Consider the following 21,840-nt stretch of genomic DNA (forward strand, 5'->3'; position numbering starts at 1 on the left):
CAAATTCGTTTTGTTATTCAATAAAATAACCTTGTTGTCACAATGCCAGTACGTTTAGAATTTTCAACTTGTTGAATAGTAGCACAGAAAGTTCCAGGAAATGAGATATTACAGTATCACATTAAAAAGAAAGATCATATCTAAATTTAGAGTAAATATGAAAGTTACATATTTTTATGATTATTATATCTTTTGTGTTGATAATTCGCAACAGAGTGTAATATTTAATTTATCTGCATTGTGTATTATCGATACAATAGACGTTTCTAAAGGTTTATCTAAGATTCGTTAAATGAAAATACTTTTCGTTGTTGTCCACGACTGAAAACGCGATGCTACTTTACGTGAAGTAAACAAAGGGCGAAATTCAACTGAATTAGCAAGAGATGTGAAAATGTCATTTTAAAGTCGAGATGTGAAAAATGTCATTCTATCTAAGTGGACTCGCCAACATATTTATAAATTAGAGGCAAAAGATAAAAAAAAAACCCATACTGAATAGGTATCCTATATACATTGTATATTAACACTCGGAGATCTTTCAGATTTCATAATTCATGTGACAAGGGTGTCATGTTTCTGTATAAAGTTCAAAGAACACTTAAAATTGATTTACCACAGGGCACTGGTCTAAAGTGTCGAAACTTTTATGGGCTATAATGGGATTAATTGACCATTACAAACTACATGCATGGTAATTTATTCCTATAAAATTTGAATAAAAAGAACCCAAACAAACAAAAAACCGCGCGGTACATCTATCATATATTCATAAATTGTCTGTACTTTCGTTTTTCAAGCGAGTACTCTTTGACGAAATCACCTGTGGGGATGGGAGAGAGAGTGACCTCCCCTAGTGTTGTACAGGTACACATGTAAGGACACGGGGCTACCCTCTGTACAGGAAAATAACTGAATAAATATCGCACATTTTGTTAGCTTACACGGGTATCATTCAACAATGCCCCTTAATGTTGATTGCAGCCATAGAAACTCGGCCCTCGTTAAATCAGTCTTTTTAGCTGACAGTCTTTGAAGAAATTTTATGACCTGTAATACTTGAATCCGGGCTGATTAAGTTCTATCGGTTTGAGTTTAATGTTTGACTGTTTTGTAAACATGGTGTGTAGTAAATATCTTTGTTTATTTAATCTTAAAATGACGACATCGATTCTAAATTGAATCATGAAGTAATCAAACTGAAAGTTGAATTAGCATTTTATGTTGTAAACATGTGTTTATAAAAAAATGAAATGGAATATTGTGATAAGATAGGAATCATCCCATCACTATTCTTCTATTTTATAATTGTAATTTGTTTTTTAAGTTTCAAAGCAAGCAAAATAATAATAATGATAATAAACCGCCCATTCAACTGAATATATATCAGGGACATTGGCTAAAAGACCTCTCTCCTCCTCCATTAAACATTTTCTTCCTTATTATGACATTGTTTACGGGGGGAGGGGGGGGGGGTAACACACGCACACACATGCAGACCACGCGTTCCTGTGTTCTAACACTTGACTTCCCCGTGGACGCTCGACGGAAATTAATGGATTCTCTAAGCGCCGTCTTACTCGTAAAGCTTACCTGAGACCTCGGTATCAAAGATCTTACTACACATAGATAAAATAACTAGAGACCAAAGTGGCGGGATCAATAGGAATCTAAATTTCTCCTGTTCCACAAGTTCATTGATTTAAAGACAGTTTTTACAAAAAGATGAAGTTCAGTCACCCCAGAAACACTAAAATAATATATCATGAGGTGATAAAGAAATAAGCTCTCTCTCTCTCTCTCTCTCTCTCTCTCTCTCTCTCTCTCTCTCTCTCTCATAGCAACGGAAACTCCCTTGCATAGTTATACAAACAGACCCCAGTTTGTAAAAAAGATACGTTAAGCTTTGAGTTTGTAGCTGTTCTTCCTGTGGGCTGTGTTTTACACAGGAATAACACACGTCATTCTCTAACCTGTTTGATATCGTACGTAGGGAAAACTTAAACAGGCTTATCAATGTACTAGCTAGAGGACAACATTCTGGTTGTGTAATTTTTCTAAATATTTTATGTTGGATTTGATCCTATCGCAGTATACAGTTTAATATTTAGACGTTCACTCTTACCTCTCTTAGGACAAGTTAAAGCAATATTAATGAATTTTTTTCGGGGGTGGGTGGGTTCAGGGATGATCTGGTGCCTAACCTTGCTGATAATCTTTGCTGTGAGGAAATAAGACATCGACCCGAGTGATAAACGCTGGTACGTCTACGTCACGCAGTACCAAAGTCATCGGCATTTTTTACCAACTTTATTCCAGATTGCAAACTGAACTGGGTTAATTCTCTCTGAACTGGGTTAATTCTCTCTGAACTGGGTTAACTAACTCTCTCTCTCTCTCTCTCTCTCTCTCTCTCTCTCTCTCTCTCTCTCTCTCTCTCTCTCTCTCTCTCTCTCTCTCGCTGGGGGGGGGGGGGTGACAAAATACTTAAACATGTAAACATAATTAAACTAAACGTTTTATATTTCTGCTGTGTAAGCGATTTTAGAGCCCTTTGATTTACTTTCATGTAGCAATTTATTTACCATTTTGTAAAATCAAAAACTACGCATATACCATGAACTTTAACATAATCTACAAAAATTATGATCATGATAATTTTTTTAAGGCGATTGATGTAAAAGTTCGTCACTAATACATATTGATTACAAGAGAGCCCAACACTTCATGACCGGCTCCATATCTGCTTGTAGTGCTCGTAAAAATTGTCACCTTATTTAAGTTTTCTCTCCGAGTCTCTCTCTCGTTTATCTTCTCTCTCTCTCTCTCTCTCTCTCTCTCTCTCTCTCTCTCTCTCTCTCTCTCTCTCTCTCTCTCTCTCTCTCTCTCCTTCTCTCTCTCTTTCATGAGTCTTTCTCTCCTCCAATTATTTCTTGTTGATGACAGCTTAACAAATATTGTAATCAGGTTGAATGCTGAAATGCGAAGAACAAACAGTAAATTCCGCGATCGCTCTGATGTCCCGCACCGAAGCCACCCGGTGTAAAGTTATCTAGGGCGAAAAAAAAAAAAACCCCAAAAACCCAGGACGATAAAAATGGTGGGTGATATATGAATTGGACAAGTGTTACGTAAGAGTGGAATCACGATTCATACTTTGTGTGCAAACTTGTTTTTTCGCCGAACAACTGAAGCGGAGACAAGATGGCAAAACAAAGTAATTCAGGACGGCATACTTTTTTCATGTGCGTCTTATTTTTGATGGCGGCCGGTGCCATTACGATGTCAGCTATCGTTTTACATCGCATGCTCAACGAAGACGACGATGTACCTACAGCAACGTCAGCACCCACCGGACCCCCGGGATCAGGAGCGGAGAAAGGATCTACTCCCACCACTCCTGGATCCACGCCTCTCCCGGATTCCCGCCGTGGCGCAGTGGTGGATTGTAGTCCTAAAAATTTGAAAGAAAAAAATTATGTGATCAGCAAAGAGGATTGCGAGGCCAAACAGTGAGTACGACTCGTGGTCTCAGGATATCTCAACAATTATCGCAAATGTTTGTAAATAATGCTACCTGCTGAAATGGCTTTTTCACCGCTAGTATGTAGGTTACGTGTGTACATTTAGAAGTGGCGGATTCAGAACTTTCTGAACGGGCGGGGATGGGGGATTGTTGGCGGTTAACGGCTGGGTGTCTGGAGAATGTCCTGAGGTCCCTAGTGGGTACAGGACGAAGCTCTAGTGGAGGACCTCCCTTCCTACAGGAGAATACTCTCGCCTCCCTCTCCATATCTACAGAAGGATACTCCAGCCTCCCTCCCTTCCTATAAGACAATACTCCCGCCTCCCTTCCTACCGGACAATACTCCTACCTCCCTTCCTACAGGAGAATACTCCCGCCTCCCTCCCTTCCTACATGGGAATCCCCCCCTTCCTACAGGAGAATACTCCCGCCTCTCTTCCTACAGGAAAATACTCCCGCCTTCCTTCCTTCCTACAGGGAATCCCCCTCCCTTCCTACAGGAGAATACTCCCGCCTCTTTTCCTACAGGACAATACTCCCGCCTCCCTCCCTTCCTACAAGGAAATTCTCCCTTCCTTCCTACAGGACAATATTCCCGCTTCCCTCCCTTCCTACAGGGGAATCCCCCTCCCTTCCTACTGGAGAATACTCCCGCCTCCCTCCCTTCCTATAGGGACATTCCCTCTTCCTTCCTACAGGAGAATACTCCTGCCTCCCTTTCTACAGGACAATACTCCCGCCTCCCTCCCTTCCTACAGGGGAATTCCCCCTTCCTTCCTACAGGAGAATACTCCCGCCTCCCCTTCCTACAGGACAATTCTCCTGCCTCCCACCCTTTCTACAGGAGAATACTTCCGCCTCCCTCCCTTCCTACAGGGGAATCCCCCTCCCTTTCTACAGGAGAATACTCCCGCCTCCCTCCCTTCCTATAGGGAAATTCCCTCTTCCTTCCTACAGGAGAATACTCCTGCCTCCCTTCCTACAGGACAATACTCCCGCCTCCCTCCCTTCCTACAGGGGAATTCCCCCTTCCTTCCTACAGGAGAATACTCCCGCCTCCCCTTCCTACAGGACAATTCTCCTGCCTCCCACCCTTCCTACAGGAGAATACTCCCGCCTCCCTCCCTTCCTACAGGAGAATCCCCCTCCCTTTCTACAGGAGAATACTCCCGTCACCCTCCCTTCCTATAGGGGAATTCCCCCTTCCTTCCTACAAGAGAATACTCCCGCCTCCCACCCTTCCTACAGGACGATACTCCCGCCTCCCGCCCTTCCTACAGGGGAATCCCCCTCCCTTTCTACAGGAGAATAATCCCGCCTCCCTTCCTACAGGAGAATACTCCCGCCTTCCTCCGTTCCTACAGGGGAATTCCCCTCCCTTCCTACCGGAGAATACTCCCGCCTCCCTTCCTACAGGAGAATACTCCCGCCTTCCTACAGGGGAATCCCCCTCCCTTCGTACAGGAAAATACTTCCGCCTCCCTTCCTACAGGAGAATACTCCCGCCTCCCTTACTACAGGAGAATACTCCCGCTTTCCTCCCTTCCTACAGGAGAATATTCCCGCCTCTACTTCCTTCAGGAGAATGTCAACATATCTCTTCTCCCGCCTTTCCCACCCTTCCTAGAGGGGAATACAGAGTTTGCTGTCGCTGGCTGCTAGGGTTGGGGATTTTCTCATTTACAAATGACAATCTCCTATTAGAATTTGCTGGATCCGCCCCTTCAGAGTTTTGGGAGATGGAAGCTTGTAGGGAAAGGACGTCTTGAAACCTTGCACAGTTCTATTAATCCCTGTTTAACTTTTGAGAAATTCAAAATAAATCCTCAATCCGTCAGAATTTGTTGATCTGTTTATTTTGGATTAAGACGTGACTTATTCTCTGCCAACGCTAGAATTTTATATAACTATGATATCGATTTTAAATGTATTATCGATTTGATCTCTCTGAACACAGATGAACCAAGCAATTCAAAAAGTCTCGAATTTACTGCTTACGGTATTTTTCGTTTCTCAGTATGTACGGGTATATAGAACAAAGTTCAGTACTTATCAGTAATTGAAAATAGAATACGTTTGGCAAATCATTATCATCTAATCATTTTCATCTAATCAGTATCATCTAATTCATCTGATTCAGCTCTGTTGTCATGCTCTGCTATGATTCTGTAGCTATGTTTCTGTTGCTATACTTCTGTAACTATGTTTCTGTTGCTATGATTCTGTAGCTATGTTTCTGTTGCTATACTTCTGTAGCTATGTTTCTGTTGCTATACTTCTGTAGCTATGTTTCCGTTACTATGATTCTGTAGCTATGTTTCTGTTACTATACTTCTGTAGCTATGTTTCTGTAGCTATACTTCTGTAGCTATGTTTCTGTTGCTATACTTCTGTAGCTATGTTTCTGTTGCTATGATTCTGTAGCTATGTTTCTGTTGCTATACCTCTGTAGCTATGTTTCTGTTGCTATGATTCTGTAGCTATGTTTCTGTTGCTATACTTCTGTAGCTATGTTTCTGTTGCTATGATTCTGTAGCTATGTTTCTGTAGCTATACTTCTGTAGCTATGTTTCTGTTGCTATGATTCTGTAGCTATGTTTCTGTTGCTATACTTCTGTAACTTTGTTTGTGTCGTTATGTAAGTAGCTATATGTTTCTTTTCCTATGTTTTTATTGTTAATTCTCAGTGACTATGTTTCTGCCACTATGTTTCAGTTGCTATGTCTTTTCTACTTTGTGTCAGTAATTATGTTTCTGCTGCTTTGTTTTTGTCACTATGTTTCAGTTGCTGTGTTTCTTCTGCTTTGTGTCAGTAATTATGTTTCTTTTGTTATGTTTCTGTCACTATGTTTCTTTTGCTACGTGACAGTAGTTACGTTTCTTAAGCTATGCTTTTATCACTGTCCATTGAAATCATGGCCATCATTGTATCCTTCTATCATCAAGCTACTGAAAATTCATTTTCTTTTCAAGGCTACTTAGAATAAACAGCCGTAAATGTAACACACCATCTGTGGTTTTCTTTCCAGATGTCTATGGAGGGAGGCGGCCAACAGCAGGGCGCCAAAATGTGTATTCCCGGACAGTATAGGTTACCGATTTCAATCGTTGACAGTTAACGGGATCACCCAGCAGCTAAAAATAAAGCGGACGGGCCCTGGGGAAGTGTACGGTAAAGCTGTGTATCTCGAGGTGGACGTCACTATAGAGGAATATGGGGACAACGCCCTCAGGATCTACGTAAGTTCCGGCGGAACATCAGAGACAAATTATATATGGAATTCCTCCAGCATCGCCATTATCGCTCTGGCCTGGAGGTTATAAAACTTTTACTTTATTCAAACTCAGCCATGTTTGCTCTAAGTACAACTCTGAACTCAACTATACATGATCCGTGTCACAGTAGGTGTGACACGCTAAAGAACCCTCACTGCTCAATGGCCGTAAGCGCCGAACAGAGGCCTAAATTTGAAGCCCTTCACCGGTCTTGGTGACGTCTCCATATGAGTGAAAAATTCTCGTGCGAGACGTTAAGCAAGATGCAAGGTGAAGATAACGAACAGTGATCAATCTCATAACTCCTATAAGCAATACAAAATAGATAGTTGGGCAAACACGGACCCCTGGACACACCAGAGGTGGGATCAGGTGCCTAGGAGGAGTAAGCATCCCCTGTTGACCGGTCACACCCGCCGTGAGCCCTATATACTGAGTTATCCGCAGTCAAAATCAGTGTGCCAAGAACGGCTTAACAATCGGTATGAAACACGTCAGACAGCATTTGACCCAATGCGAGGTTGTACTGACGAAGATGCAATCAATCATACATGTATGCATTGTTGAAGGTCTAAGGACTGAATATACGCTGTATTGAAATGACACATAGACAAGCAAACAGTTTCCGTTTTTTGTGAAACTATGAAAATTATCTGATTTTGGTCTTTAATTTCTTTTGAAGTTTCGCCCCACGAATTCCAGTCCATTTGAAATCCCTGACGAGGCTCTGAACATGAACAAGCCACCCCCACCTGAGAATAAAACGTACACTGTTGAGATTGTAAAGGAGCCGAGTTTTGGAATCAAAGTCATTCGGAAAAGCACAAAATCAGTTGTGTAAGTCAAAATTATCAAATCTCTCTGTAGTGTTTATATTTCTCATGTGTCATGTTTGTATTTCTCATGTGTCATGTTTGTATTTTTCCTTTGTCATGTATGTATTTCTCTTTTATCATGTTGATATTTCTTTTTCGTGTTTATATTTGTTTGTCATGTTTGTATTTCTCTTGTGTCATGTTTGTATTTGTTTGTCATGTTTGTATTTCTCTTTTATCATGTTGATATTTCTTTTTCGTGTTTATATTTGTTTGTCATGTTTGTATTTCTCATGTGTCATGTTTGTATTTGTTTGTCATGTTTGTATTTCTCTTTAATCATGTTGATATTTCTTTTTCGTGTTTGTATTTGTTTGTTATGTTTGTATTTGTTCTTTGTAATGTTTGTATTCCTCCTTTGTCATGTTTGTATTTCTCCTGTATTATATATGTAGCTATGTGCAGACAGATGTTGTGCATTTTTTTTGTCTGATTGCGTAGATTTGACAGTAGCCTGTGATTACTGAAATGTTTTGGTACAATTGACAGTAGTCTGTGATGACTGAAATGTTTTCTGGTAGATCTGACAGTAATCTGTGAATTTGACAGTAGCCTGTGATGACTGAAATGTTTTCTTGTAGATTCGACAGTAGCCTGCCTGGTCTCACGTTCTCTGACCAGTTCCTGCAGATCAGCACACGCTTACCCACGGACAATCTGTACGGATTTGGTGAACACAACCACAGGCGGTACCGCCACGACATGAACTGGCGCACGTGGACCATTTTCACCAGAGATATGGCTCCAGTAGACGTAGGGAATATTCTATCACAGTCTAGTTTATTGATGTAACAATTGACTATCTTTTAATATTATTAGTAAGAACATTTTTTGGTGTATGTACGGATATTAGTTATTTACCGCTTAATTTATGTTTTGATTTTGAGTTTTTATTTTACCACATCCTAAGAACTTTTATTAAGGAATAACGTCCAATTTTTTAGGACTGGAATTTGTATGGAGCTCACCCAGTGTACATGAACTTAGAGGATCAGGGAAAAGCCAATATGGTCTTCCTAAAAAATAGTAACGCGATGGGTTAGTATCGGTCAATATTAGAAAAAATAGTAACGCGATGGGTGAGTATCGGTCAATATTAGAAAAATAGTAACGCGATGGATGAGTATCGGTCAATATTAGAAAAAATAGTAACGCGATGGGTGAGTATCGGTCAATATTAGAAAAATAGTAACGCGATGGGTGAGTATCGGTCAATATTAGAAAAATAGTAACGCGATGGGTGAGTATCGGTCAATATTAGAAAAAATAGTAACGCGATGGGTGAGTATCGGTCAATATTAGAAAAATAGTAACGCGATGGGTGAGTATCGGTCAATATTAGAAAAATAGTAACGCGATGGGTGAGTATCGGTCAATATTAGAAAAAATAGTAACGCGATGGATGAGTATCGGTCAATATTAGAAACGTTACATAATCATGGTCATCAATGGAATGCCTGTAGAAAGATGAATTCTAATATGAGACGGTACTTGAAATGATACATGAAGGTTCTTTTATTTTTTAAAGTAAGTCGAATCAATGCACTGCGAATAGTACATGTATTTGTACTGCGAATAGTACATGTATTTGTACTGCGAATAGTATAGAAGCATTCCAATTCCACACCATGTCTTTGTTAAATTAAAGGACAAGTCTATTGTCTTTGTATTTAGAGGTGACATTACAGCCGTCCCCATACCCGGCTGTCACTTATAGAACCATAGGAGGAGTCTTGGATTTCTACGTCTTCCTGGGAGAAAACCCAAACCACGCCCTTCAACAATATATACACGTACGTAACCAAACCACGCCCTCCAACAATATATACACGTATGTAGATAACCCAAACGACGCCCTCCTACAATACACATTTATTGCATGATAGTGAGGGAGATATGAAGATTTATTATATACTTTCAATTTCATCTCTTCTTTTTTCTTTAAAAGTTTGCGGGCATATATCACACGATACATGCCCGGAAACATTCCGGCCAGCAAACATTACGTCACAATCAATACACAAGCAAATTACTACGTCGTTAATTTTCAAATTTTTCGTGTTTTTCATCTTTTACTCAGTTAAACAAATAAAGAAATTGTAAAAAATAAATTATTGTTAAGTTTCTAAATGAAATTGAAAGTATATAATAAAAAGGTTATAGACTTTGTATGGGAAAATATGACAACCTCGTTTTTTGTCGCGGACAGACCTCGCAAGCTCAGTCCGTCTACACGCCAAAAAACTCGGTCGTCATATTTTCCCATACAAAGTCTATAACCTATAATTATTATATACTTTCAATTTCATCTCTTCTTTTTTCTTTAAAAGTTTGCGGACATATATCACACGATATATGCCCGGAAACATTCCGGCCCGCAAACATTACGTCACAATCAAATTTCTACGCCGTTAATTTTCAAATTTTTCATGTTTTTCATCTTTTACTCAGTTAAACCGATAAAGTTATTGTTAAAAATAAGATTATTGTTACTTTCTAAATGAAATTGAAAGTATATAATAAAAAGGTTATAGACATTGTATGGGAAATATGACGACCTCGTTTTTTGTCGCGAACGGACCTCGCAAGCTCGGTCCGTCTACGCGCCGAAAAACTCGGTCGTCATATTTTCCCATACAAAGTCTATAACCTATAATTATTCACCCAAGAAAAATAATATTGCCCGGTCTTATTGTGACGTCACAATACACTTCATCTACCTTGACGTTAAATTTACGGGAAATGCACGAGGCTTCCCAAGGGGTAAATTAGTCTTGTGCAACCAGATGCTCTGCTTTTTCCGTAAATATCCGTCGGAGATTTACGGAGATAGCCGAGCGTCTGGTTGAACGAGACTAGGGGTAAATAAGATAGGGAGATATGATGTTTGAGAGGGAGATATGAAGTTTTATCATCCCTGACACGTGACTGTCTAGACCAATCAGATTACACGTTGCATAGAATTCTCATACTGAGGTATGATAATACATAAACGTATGTAGAAAACCCAAACAACGCCCACCAAAAATACATACAGACCCAAACCCTGATCACCTCCCCCAACAATGCATTTCCGTAGACAACTCAAACCATGCCTTCAAACGATGCATAGAGTAGACAACTCACATTACACCCTCCAACAATACTCACATGTTTATTGACAACCCACACCACGTCCTCCAACAATAACAATAGGTACACGTGTGTAAACCACCCAAACCACGCCCTCCAACAATATGATGCATGTCCGAAGCCAAACTAAATCACGCTTTCCAACAGTACAATCACGTGAAAGGTGAATATGACAAACAGTGATCAATCTCATAACTACTATGATCAATGCAAAATAGAGAGTTGGACAAACACGGACCCCTGTATTATACCAGAGGTGTATATATATATATATATATATATATATATATATATATATATATATATAAGCGCACATCCTCCAACAATATATAGACATCTATAGCAACCAAAAACCACGCCCTTCAACAATGCATACACGTATGTAAAATCTACAAAACTTATCCAAGAAGACACACATATTAAACAACTCTAGCCCAAGCTCTCAAGCCATATATTTAGGTTTGTAATCAGCCGAACCACGCCTTATAACAATATATATGTTTGCAATTAGCCAAACCATGCCCTCAAAAAACAAATGCAAGTCTGTGGCAATCCCAGACTAGTACTCTGTACAGTACATGCATGTCTGTACACAACTCATACGAACCCTCCTCCAACGACGGATAGTTATATACATACAGGTATGTACACAACTCACACCACAAGTACATGCATGCATTTAGAGAAAACCTGATTAATGATGATGGCCTTGTGTTGCCACGAGGCATTCATAGTCCTATACTTCAGTTATAAAGTGATAAAAGAATTAGATAAGTTACAGGAGGAATAGGTTTTGGTTCCAGCTGACAAAGCTAGTAACAACATTGTCTTTGTAAGGCTCATTATTGCAACTTTATTTTAAACGAACATTTGGTAATTTTACTGATACTCCAACTGCCCTTTCAAAAGATGAAATTCTTCAAAATCATGCTTCAGTTTTAAACCCATATAATATCCCAGTCAATGGGACGAATGAATATGCAATGCAGTACTTATCCTGTATTCTTAAATGTCACAAAACCCTTACAAACATTGTTACAGTACTGGATTCAGTAATTGATGTACCAAGCCCCTATCTTTGCTCCTCATGAAAATATTAACTGCTGTGCAGGAGAAACTTCAAACGTATTGTGCCACGACATATGCCAGAAGTGGTGTAAATCAAATGTGGATTAAAAAAACAACAACCATAAAGAACATTTAGTTTATTAATAAATCACAAAAATTTTCTCAAATAAACAACATTAAAACGTTTGACTTTTCAATACTTTACACGACCATTTCTCACGTTAAATCAAAGACTAGACTTTTTGACATCATAGGTAGTAGTCTTTTCAATAAAAATGGAAAAAGGAAATGTTGAGGTCTTGTGATCAGTCATTAAAACACTGCTTTGTTAAGCTCTACTCTGATTGTACGCTCAAGTACCTGAAATAAAAATGATGCTGGAATTCCTCATTCACTATATCTTCGTAGTCTTTGGTGACCAGGTTTTCTAACAGTGTGTTGGAATTCCCATGGACAGGAATTGCTGGTACCTTTTCTCGAAAAATGTCAAGCATGGTGTTTGTCTGATTAAGCAACAATCTCCTAGGCCAGTTGTGTAACTCCCATTGTCTCTCATCAATGATGACAAATATGTCCAATTGTTCAACCATCACTCTAAAATTACTCTCAATCTGGACTCTTATGTGTGAACATTACAATGTCAAAAGAGACAATTACAGATAGTAGGTCTCCAAATATCATAATGGACAAAGTGTTTCTTAATAATCCTTCAATGCACATGTCCTCCATTGCACAGCTACAATTCCCCCCAAATTCTTCTCATAATTGAAAGGTACCAAGAGGAAAATCATAAGTATTAGTATATCAAATATACCAATATTTGTGTATATTATCAAAAAAAACTACATGGATAAAACAATGATGAATTCATTTTGTAGTTCCTAGGGTGAAGTTTTGTTAAAGTAAAAACATGTCCTTTCAGTGCCTCACAGATCGAGTAGAGTGGTAGAAAAATGCGGGAAAACTTTAGTTTATTTTGATAAATCATGCCAGTCTCCCTGTTCAAAATATCGTCTGCTACAGAGCACGTGTAGAGTCAAACATCAGACTGCTGCTTATTCTGATAACACTGTTAAGCCCTGCCCTCTTGCCATATATGCTTAATTGCTGTAGGGGTGTAAATTTTTCTAGGTTACTCCCGGCCTTTAAAGGGAAACTTTAACCTGTTTTGATATTTCACATATAGATGTCTCATAAAGAGACCGTTGTTTTTGGTACCAGACTTTTGACCTAGTGACCTTGACCTTGGACCGTGACCCTCTATTCAAAATTCTATCTTTTGAACCAAAGGGAGTAGAATTTTGATATTTCATATTTAGATACCTTATGAAGATACCTTCAAGACTTTTGACCTAGTGGCCTTTACTGTGGACTTTGACCTATTTATAAAAAACCTTTAACCTGGGCCATATTTTTGGAACCAAGGAGGATAGGGTTTTGATATTTCACATATAGATGCCTCATGAAGAGACCTTTGTTGAGGTACCAAGACTTTTGACATTGTGACCTTGAACTTTAACCTACTTTTTAAAAACTTTAATCTGGACTATATCTTTTGAACCAATAGGGATAAGGATTTGATATTTTACATATAGATGCCTCATAAAGAGACCTTTGTTGTGATACAATAGCGTTTGTCTTGAACTTTTACCTACTGTTCAAAAACTTTAACCTTGGTTATATCTTTTGAACCAAGACTGATGGGGCTTTAATGTTTGTAATATAGATGTCTCGTTAGAAGACATTTCTTTTCTTACCAGAACTGTTGACCTTGAACTTTCACCTACTTCTAAGAAACATTAACCTTGGTAATATCTTTTGAACCAAGGGGATAGGGGTTTGATATTTCATATTTAGATGCCTCATGACCAGGCCTTTGATATGGTATCAAAACATTTGACCTAGTAACCTTGGACTTTGACATATTTTTCAAAAACTTAAACCTTTTGAATGATAGGTTAAGTAGAGTCATGCTTCCCGACGAGCTGTGTTGTCTTCTGACAACTCTTGTTATATTCTTGCGTGGCAGAATTTATTTTTAAAAAACCTACATGAGAAGAAAACATCTCTTGCTGTGGCCGTCTACTCGACATTTAGATATGTCAACGACGTTTTATATATTGACATATGTCGAGACGATGTATCCCAGTGACCTTGAAATAAAAGACACCACAGAGTCGTACACTTCTGCTTCATACTTGATATTATATCAAACATAGATGTTAACGGCAAACTAACAACACGACTTTATGAAAATGGAGATAATTTCAGCTTCTCCATCGCCAACTTCCCATATTTATGTAGCGGTATTCCATCTTCACCTGCATTTGGTGTTGATGTCTCTCAACTGATTCGATAGGCAAGAGCTTGTTCTGCGTATGGCCAGTTTTTAAATCGATGCAGACTATGGACAAATAAGTTAATATCACAGGTGTTCCAACAATCTTGTTTGAAGTCAGGATTTCGCAAATTTTATGGTCGTTATAACGATCTAATTTACCAAAACAACCTGTCATTGTGTAAAATGTTTCATACCAATTGAGGCCGTTCTTTGCATATTGATTTTGATTACGGATTTCTCCGTTTACCCGATCGATATATTGGACTCACGGCGGGTGTGACCGGTGGACATGGGATGCTAACTCCTCCTAGGCACCTGATCCCACCTCTGGTGTGTCCAGGGGTCCGTGTTTACCCTATTCCTATATAGGAGTTATGAGATTGATACCTGTTCGTAATCTTCACCTTTTCACCCTAAATCTTAAAGTTTTAGAAATAATACTTTGATGCTGTGTGTTGATGTTTTACAGGCTATAGGCTAATGCTGTGTTCACCTTTTACAGGCTATAGGCTAATGCTGTGTTCACCTTTTAAAGGCTATAGACTAATGATGTCTTCACCTTTTACAGGCTATAGGCTAATGCGTGCTGTATTCACCTTTTACAGGCTATAGGCTAATGCGTGCTGTATTAACCTTTTACAGGCTATAGGCTAATGCGTGCTGTATTCACCTTTTACAGGCTATAGACTAATGCTGTGTTCACCTTTTACAAGCTATAGGCTAATGCTGTTTTCACCTTTTACAGGCTATAGGCTAATGCTGTATTCACCTTTTACAGGCTATAGGCTAATGCTGTGTTCACCTTTTACAGACTATAGGCTAATGCTGTTTTCACCTTTTACAGGCTATAGGCTAATGCTGTGTTCACCGTTTACAGACTATAGGCTAATGATGTCTTCACCTTTTACTGGCTAAAGGTTAATGTTGTGTATTTTATGTTTTGCAGGCTATAGGAAAACCCGCCATGCCGCCGTACTGGACGTTAGGATTTCACATCCTACGTTGGGGTTATTTAACTTTGGATCGAATGAAAGAGATTCATGAAAGAAATGTTGATGCTCGGGTACCATTTGTGAGTATCTTTCTATACCCCTAGCAGTGTAGTCCCCGAGGTTCATTCTAATCATTCCACAATGCAGTTTGTGAGTATCCTTAACAGAAGGCTTTCGTTATGTGGAGGCTGCCAAAATTAGAAGGGAAAACAATGCCTGACTTTCAATGGGGAAGTCTATCTTCCGCCATACAGACAATTATTGAATTTGATTTCTTACGCTGTTACCAATGTTTCTTCAGCCTTGTAACCAAATTATTGACCACTTCGTCATGCAATTTTCGTAAATTTGAAGCAATGTCTCCATTACAGGATGCACAATGGGGTGATATCGACTACATGTACAAGAAATTTGATTTCACGTACGATAAGCACACGTTTGGTCGTCTGCCTCAATTTGTGGAACAGGTTCACAAAGAAGGGAAGAAGTTTGTTGTCATTGTGGTAAGAGACAGTACATTCTACGGAGGATTCTTCATACCCTAGATCTGGGATATTGTATGTGGTGGTATTGTATGTCTTCAACCTCGGTTATTACATTTGAACTATACAATTTTAACCTCGGTTACTACAGTACGTGTGAACTATGCAATTTTAACCTCGGTTACTACGTGTGAACTATGCAATTTTAACCTCGGTGATTACGTGTGAACTATACAATTTTAACCTCGGTTGTTACGTGTTAACTATACAATTTTAACCTCGGTTCTTACGTGTTAACTATACAATTTTAACCTCGGTTACTACGTGTTAACTATACAATTTTAACCTCGGTTCTTACGTGTGAACTATACAATTTTAACCTCGGTTGTTACGTGTTAACTATACAATTTTAACCTCGGTTGTTACGTGTTAACTATACCATTTTAACCTCGGTTATTACGTGTGAACTATGCAATTTTCACCTCGGTTATTTCGTGTGAACTACAAATATAAATACATTGTATATAAAAAAACATTTATGTATGTATCTAAGCAGAATACTTGATCTAGACAATATTTTATTATATATAGCAAAGCAGAATAATTTATTTAAACAATATTTATTATGTATCAAAGCGGAATAATTGATTTAAACAATATCTATTATGTATCAAAGCGGAATAATTTATTTAAACAATATCTATTATGTATCAAAGCGGAATGATTGATTTAAACAAAATTTATATATGTATCAAAGCAGAATAATTGATTTAAACAATATCTTTTATGTATCAAAGCGGAATAATTGATTTAAACAATATCTATTATGTATCAAAGCGGAAAAATTCATTTAAACAATATTTATTATGTAGTAAAGCAGAATAATTAATTTAAACAATATATCAGTACAAAGCGGAATAATCGATTTTAGCAAATTATTGTGATTATTAAAGCTGAATTTAAAAAACAGTATTTTATATCATTTCGTAGAATGTAGGAGCCGTTTTTGATGTTTTAAATTATTCATCATATAATTAAAAAAATCATTGACATGTTCCTGATCAGTGCGATACTTTAGTTACATCGACGTATAACTTTCACCTCGTCCTCCGGCCTCGGGAAACATTGTACTTCTCACGTAACTATTGTATCGACTGACCTAAATACATGTATATCAATTATTGTATTATATAGCATCAGTCAAATGTCTACTGCAGTGCACTGCTTGATATCATATGTTATTGTTAGTACAGTGCATTTTGTTACTTCTGGTTACAATGACGTTTGTCTAATTATAAATCGCAGGACGCAGGTATTGGTTCCAATGCCACGCTCTACAAAGAAGCACAAAACAATAGCCATGGCTACAGAATGTATGAAGATGGGATTGAGAGGGACATTTTTGTTAAAAACGCAAGCGGTCAACCTTTAGTTGGACAGGTACAATAATGAAAGAAATCAGTATGATAAATTTGTTTCAGTAATATTGATAATTTCGTTTTAGGTTTGGATGTGAAGTAATGTGGGTTTTTTTTCTTTTAAGGTGTGGCCAGGAGATGCTGTGTTCCCAGACTTCACAAATCTTAAAAACACAACACTCTTCTGGGAAAAATGGATCAACTATTTTATTGACACAGAGAAAATTGGTGTGGACGGGCTGTGGATCGTGAGTTCTGATAACAGTCAAAAACAGAAGTCTCTAATTCTAATCAGTTGCCTCGGTAAACGTTGTGTAAAACTACACGCATGATTTGATAATTCTTATAACATTTATCCATCTAAACATCCATCTCCACCCATCCATCCAAACGTCCATCTCCGCCCATCCAAACATCCATTCCCACCCATCTCCACCCATCCATTCCCACCCATTTAAACATCCATCTCCACCCATCCAAACATTCCATCTCCACCCATCCATTGAAACATCCATCTCCACTTATCCTCCAAACATTCCATCTCCACCCATCCATCGAAACATCCATCTCCACATCTACATCCAAGCATCCATTTCCACCCATCCATCCAATCATTCATCTCCACCCATCCAAACATTTATCTCCAAACATCCATCTCCACCCATCCATCGAAGCATCCATTTCCACTAATCTATCCAAGCATCTATTTCCACCCATCCATCCATCTCCACTCATCCAAACATCCATTTCCACTCATCCATCCAAACATCCATCTTCACCCATCCAAACATCCATCTCCCCCTATCCATACACACATCTTAAAGCCTCCAACCATCCAAAATTCATCTCGAAACATCCAAACATCCATCCCTAATGTTGCTAGATATAGTTAATGATTTTTACTCGTTTTTGTAGGACATGAACGAACCGGCAAACTTCGTCCAGGGGTCAAAGTCTGGCTGTCCAGCAAACCAATGGAACCACCCCCCGTTTGTTCCCCGTAAGCACCGATACCAAACGTCTCTAAATCATCATCACTTCAGTTAATTATAATGGAATTTAATCCATTTCTATAGTTGAAATGAGTTATCTAATAATGAAACCTCCTCTCCAGAAATCTTTGAAGGAGACAAAGACAACGGTAGTCTGTATTACAAGACTCTGTGTATGGACGGGAAGCAGCACTGGGGGAAGCACTACGATGTTCACAGTCTGTATGGGCACAGCATGAGCATGGTTACTTACAAGTAAGTCAATATTGTGTAATGTCACTTACAAGTAAGTCAATATTGTGTGGTGTCACTTACAAGTGAGTCAATATTTTGTGGTGTCACTTACAAGTAAGTCAATATTGTGTGGTGTTACTTACAAGTAAGTCAACATTGTGTGGTGACACTTACAAGTAAGTCAATATTGTGTGGTGTTACTTACAAGTAAGTCAATATTGTGTGGTGTCACTTACAAGAAGGTCAACCCTGTGTGGTGTCCATTCAAGTAGGTCAACAATGTATGTTGTCACTTACAAGTAAGTCAACATTGTGTGGTGACACTTACAAGAAGGTCAATATTGTGTGATGTCACTTACAAGTAGATCAACATTGTGTGGCTACACTTACAGGTAGGTTAACATTGTGTGGTGACACTTACAGGTAGGTTAACATTGTGTGGTGTCACTTACAAGTAGGTCAACATTGTGTGGTGTCACTTACAAGTAGGTCAACATTGTGTGGTGTCACTTACAAGTAGGTCAATATTGTGTGGTGTCACTTACAAGTAAGTCAACATTGTATGGTATGCATCTAATAAAGTCTGTAAAACTAACATTTTTAATGTCACTATTCATTTAAATATCACAGCTACCCGAAATCCATGCTGATTCATAATAAATAATCAAAGCTACATCTGAATTATTGCTGTATTGATAACTTTTTCAGAGCTTTGATAAATAGAAATTCTACGAAGAGACCGTTTGTGATGACGCGCTCCTCCTTCGCTGGAACCTCTAAATACGCCTTTAAGTGGCTAGGGGACAACGGAAGTCAATGGCGGCAGATGCACTGGTCCATTATCGGTAAGGGCGGAAGGGGTTGTTTTGTCTGGTGTTGAATAATTTTCATATATATGTCGATTGTAAAGTATGACGTATGACATACATATATATATAAAGTTTAATTAATTCATAATTATACATTTTACAGAAATTTTGTTTGGATTTTATGTGATTTCTTTAGGTTTTAAACTATTAAGAATTAAAACACTTTGAATATCAAAATTGAAATTTTGAACAAATTCGTAAATAAATTTCATTATGTAGTTAAGAAATGAATTTCATTTTTGAAAATACATGAGGGTATGAACTATGGCGCTTTACTGCGGCATAGTTCATCAAGCGCATTAGCATACAGCGTTGCAATTTATGCCCCCATGTATTTATTTCCTGTATCTACATTAAACTTCCATTTCTGTCGAAGTACCATCTTCGCTAGCCAAGGGTGACGATACACATTGACGATACACGGTTTTCCTCTTTCAAAGAGGAACACCGTGTATCGTCACCCTTGGCTAGCGAAGATGTCGGAATACCCAATCGTTAAAATAGACATTCATACCTGCATTGTTTACAACGACAAGGCATTCATGAGTAAATGCCTATAGTTGTAATTTGTAAAGATACCAAAGGCAAAAAACATTGGAAATGTAAATATTTCTCTTTATCTTAACCAGGTATGCTGGAGTTCCAGTTGTTTGGATTCCCAATGGTAAGAATTGGGGCATTTTATCCGACTTTGGGTAATTTATTTTTGAACACCTTTGACAGGTGCACGTTTCTATTTTGCAGATCGGAGCTGATATTTGTGGGTTCTGGGCTCAGGCAGAGTACGAGATGTGCCTGAGGTGGTACCAACTGGGAACATTCTACCCCTTTGCTAGAAGTCATAATATATATAAAAACGACGACGTGGTATTCGCCAGGGTAAATTCACCTTATGTATAGAAAATGACGAAACGAAAAGACTGGAGTGAAAAAAATAATTTGAATTTGTATTGTTCAAAATGATAAAGAGGTATTAAAGCGATAAGTGAAACAGAACATAACTATGTTAACCTCAAATGATACTACCATAAGTCTGAAAATTTTTGGGTAAATTTATTTTTGCGAAATTGGGTCAAATTGCTTTAGATTAATTTTTGTATTCTTAAATTTTGAGAATTCGTTTTGTCATTGGAGAGTTTAATTTTGCGAAAAATATCTTTGCAAATTTCATAGACTCGAAAATTGTCAATATTTTGTCTACGGCAAAAGTATCCAGGTTTATGGTCTGTTAGAAAATGATTTTCTGTACTAGGACCAGGATCCGACTGCTTGGAACTCAACCTTTACAGACGTTGTCAGACATTATATCTTGGTCCGCTACAAGTTTCTACCCTATATGTATACACAATTTAAAGAAGCCCACATCGAAGGCAAAATGGTTCTCCGTTCCTTGATGTTTGAGTAAGTGTTATTCACTCTTGTTAATTGGAGATGTCTAGGACGTAAGATGCCGTCTGTTGTCATTAGATACAGACTCTTTGTAACTCAGATAACCGGGACATAGAGATTTCCAATCGGAACACGCTCATCCTTTTTCGTAACCGGAAAACGGATACGGAAATAGTCGAGTAGTTACGATTGATAGACCGTCTTTTGTCAGTAGGTACATACTCTTTGTAACACAGACGTCCGGAATATAGACATTTATGTAACAGCCATTTTAAGAAATGATCCTTTATATTTGTTTCTGAAAATTTTCTGACATTATTATGTCATCAACAACATCATGTTTTCTGTTTGTGCTTCAATGTATTATTGCTTTCATTTCCAAAAAATATATAAATAGATAAACTTTATGTAAAAATAGTGATGATGACAGTAGTTTTTATTTGAAGATTTTGATGATGACGGTATTTCATCATTGATAGATTTTGTGTGGAGATTTTGATGAAGACTATACATCATTCTTGATAGATTTTACGTGACGAAAGTAAATCATTGATTCAGGTATTTCATGCTTGATAGATTTGATTTTAAGATATTATTGATGACGACTTTTTATTTTTGGCAGATTTCCAGAGGACAAGAACACGTGGTCGATAGACCGACAATTCATGTTCGGCCCCTCTCTTCTTATCTCCCCTGTGTTAGATCCCGTGAGTACTTTTCATGTTCGACCCCTCTCCCCTGTGTTAGATCCCGTGAGTACTTTTCATGTTCGACCCCTCTCCCCTGTGTTAGATCCCGTGAGTACTTTTCATGTTCGGCCCCTCTCTTCTTATCTCCCCATTGTTAGATCCCGTGAGTACTTTTCATGTTCGGCCCCTCTCCCCTGTGTTAGATCCCGTGAGTACTTTTCATGTTCGATCCCTCTCTTCTTATCTCCCCTGTGTTAGATCCCGTGAGTACTTTTCATGTTCGATCCCTCTCTTCTTATCTCCCCTGTGTTAGATCCCGTGAGTACTTTTCATGTTCGGCCCCTCTCCCCTGTGTTAGATCCCGTGAATACTTTTCATGTTCGATCCCTCTCTTCTTATCTCCCCTGTGTTAGATCCCGTGAGTACTTTTCGAATTTGAATAACACATGGCGGCTTTGAGTATATAAATATGAATTTTTCCTGATTATATTTTCTAAAATAAAATATCTACAGTAATGTATGTAATAAAATCTTATATATGTTATACATAAGTCATG

General features: G+C 38.3%; 1 protein-coding gene across 1 annotated transcript in view; it reads left to right on the forward strand.

Annotated features, from left to right (window-relative positions):
• The first annotated feature begins 2,855 nt into the window (after positions 1–2,855).
• Positions 2,856–21,840, forward strand: part of LOC125658601 (sucrase-isomaltase, intestinal-like) — a 39,485-nt gene continuing 20,500 nt past the window's right edge. Inside the window, exons 1-17 of the mRNA XM_056150831.1 lie at positions 2,856–3,512; positions 6,556–6,766; positions 7,485–7,639; positions 8,259–8,430; positions 8,622–8,715; positions 9,352–9,470; positions 15,165–15,290; positions 15,582–15,713; positions 16,998–17,132; positions 17,236–17,358; positions 18,026–18,110; positions 18,225–18,357; positions 19,045–19,181; positions 19,835–19,869; positions 19,950–20,084; positions 20,458–20,606; positions 21,217–21,301. Of these exons, the coding sequence (XP_056006806.1) occupies positions 3,205–3,512; positions 6,556–6,766; positions 7,485–7,639; positions 8,259–8,430; positions 8,622–8,715; positions 9,352–9,470; positions 15,165–15,290; positions 15,582–15,713; positions 16,998–17,132; positions 17,236–17,358; positions 18,026–18,110; positions 18,225–18,357; positions 19,045–19,181; positions 19,835–19,869; positions 19,950–20,084; positions 20,458–20,606; positions 21,217–21,301 (2,334 nt within the window). The 5' untranslated portion in view covers positions 2,856–3,204. The remainder of the gene's footprint in view (positions 3,513–6,555; positions 6,767–7,484; positions 7,640–8,258; positions 8,431–8,621; positions 8,716–9,351; positions 9,471–15,164; positions 15,291–15,581; positions 15,714–16,997; positions 17,133–17,235; positions 17,359–18,025; positions 18,111–18,224; positions 18,358–19,044; positions 19,182–19,834; positions 19,870–19,949; positions 20,085–20,457; positions 20,607–21,216; positions 21,302–21,840) is intronic.

Source organism: Ostrea edulis, chromosome 9, assembly GCF_947568905.1.
Source record: "Ostrea edulis chromosome 9, xbOstEdul1.1, whole genome shotgun sequence".
Lineage (NCBI taxonomy): Eukaryota > Metazoa > Mollusca > Bivalvia > Ostreida > Ostreidae > Ostrea > Ostrea edulis.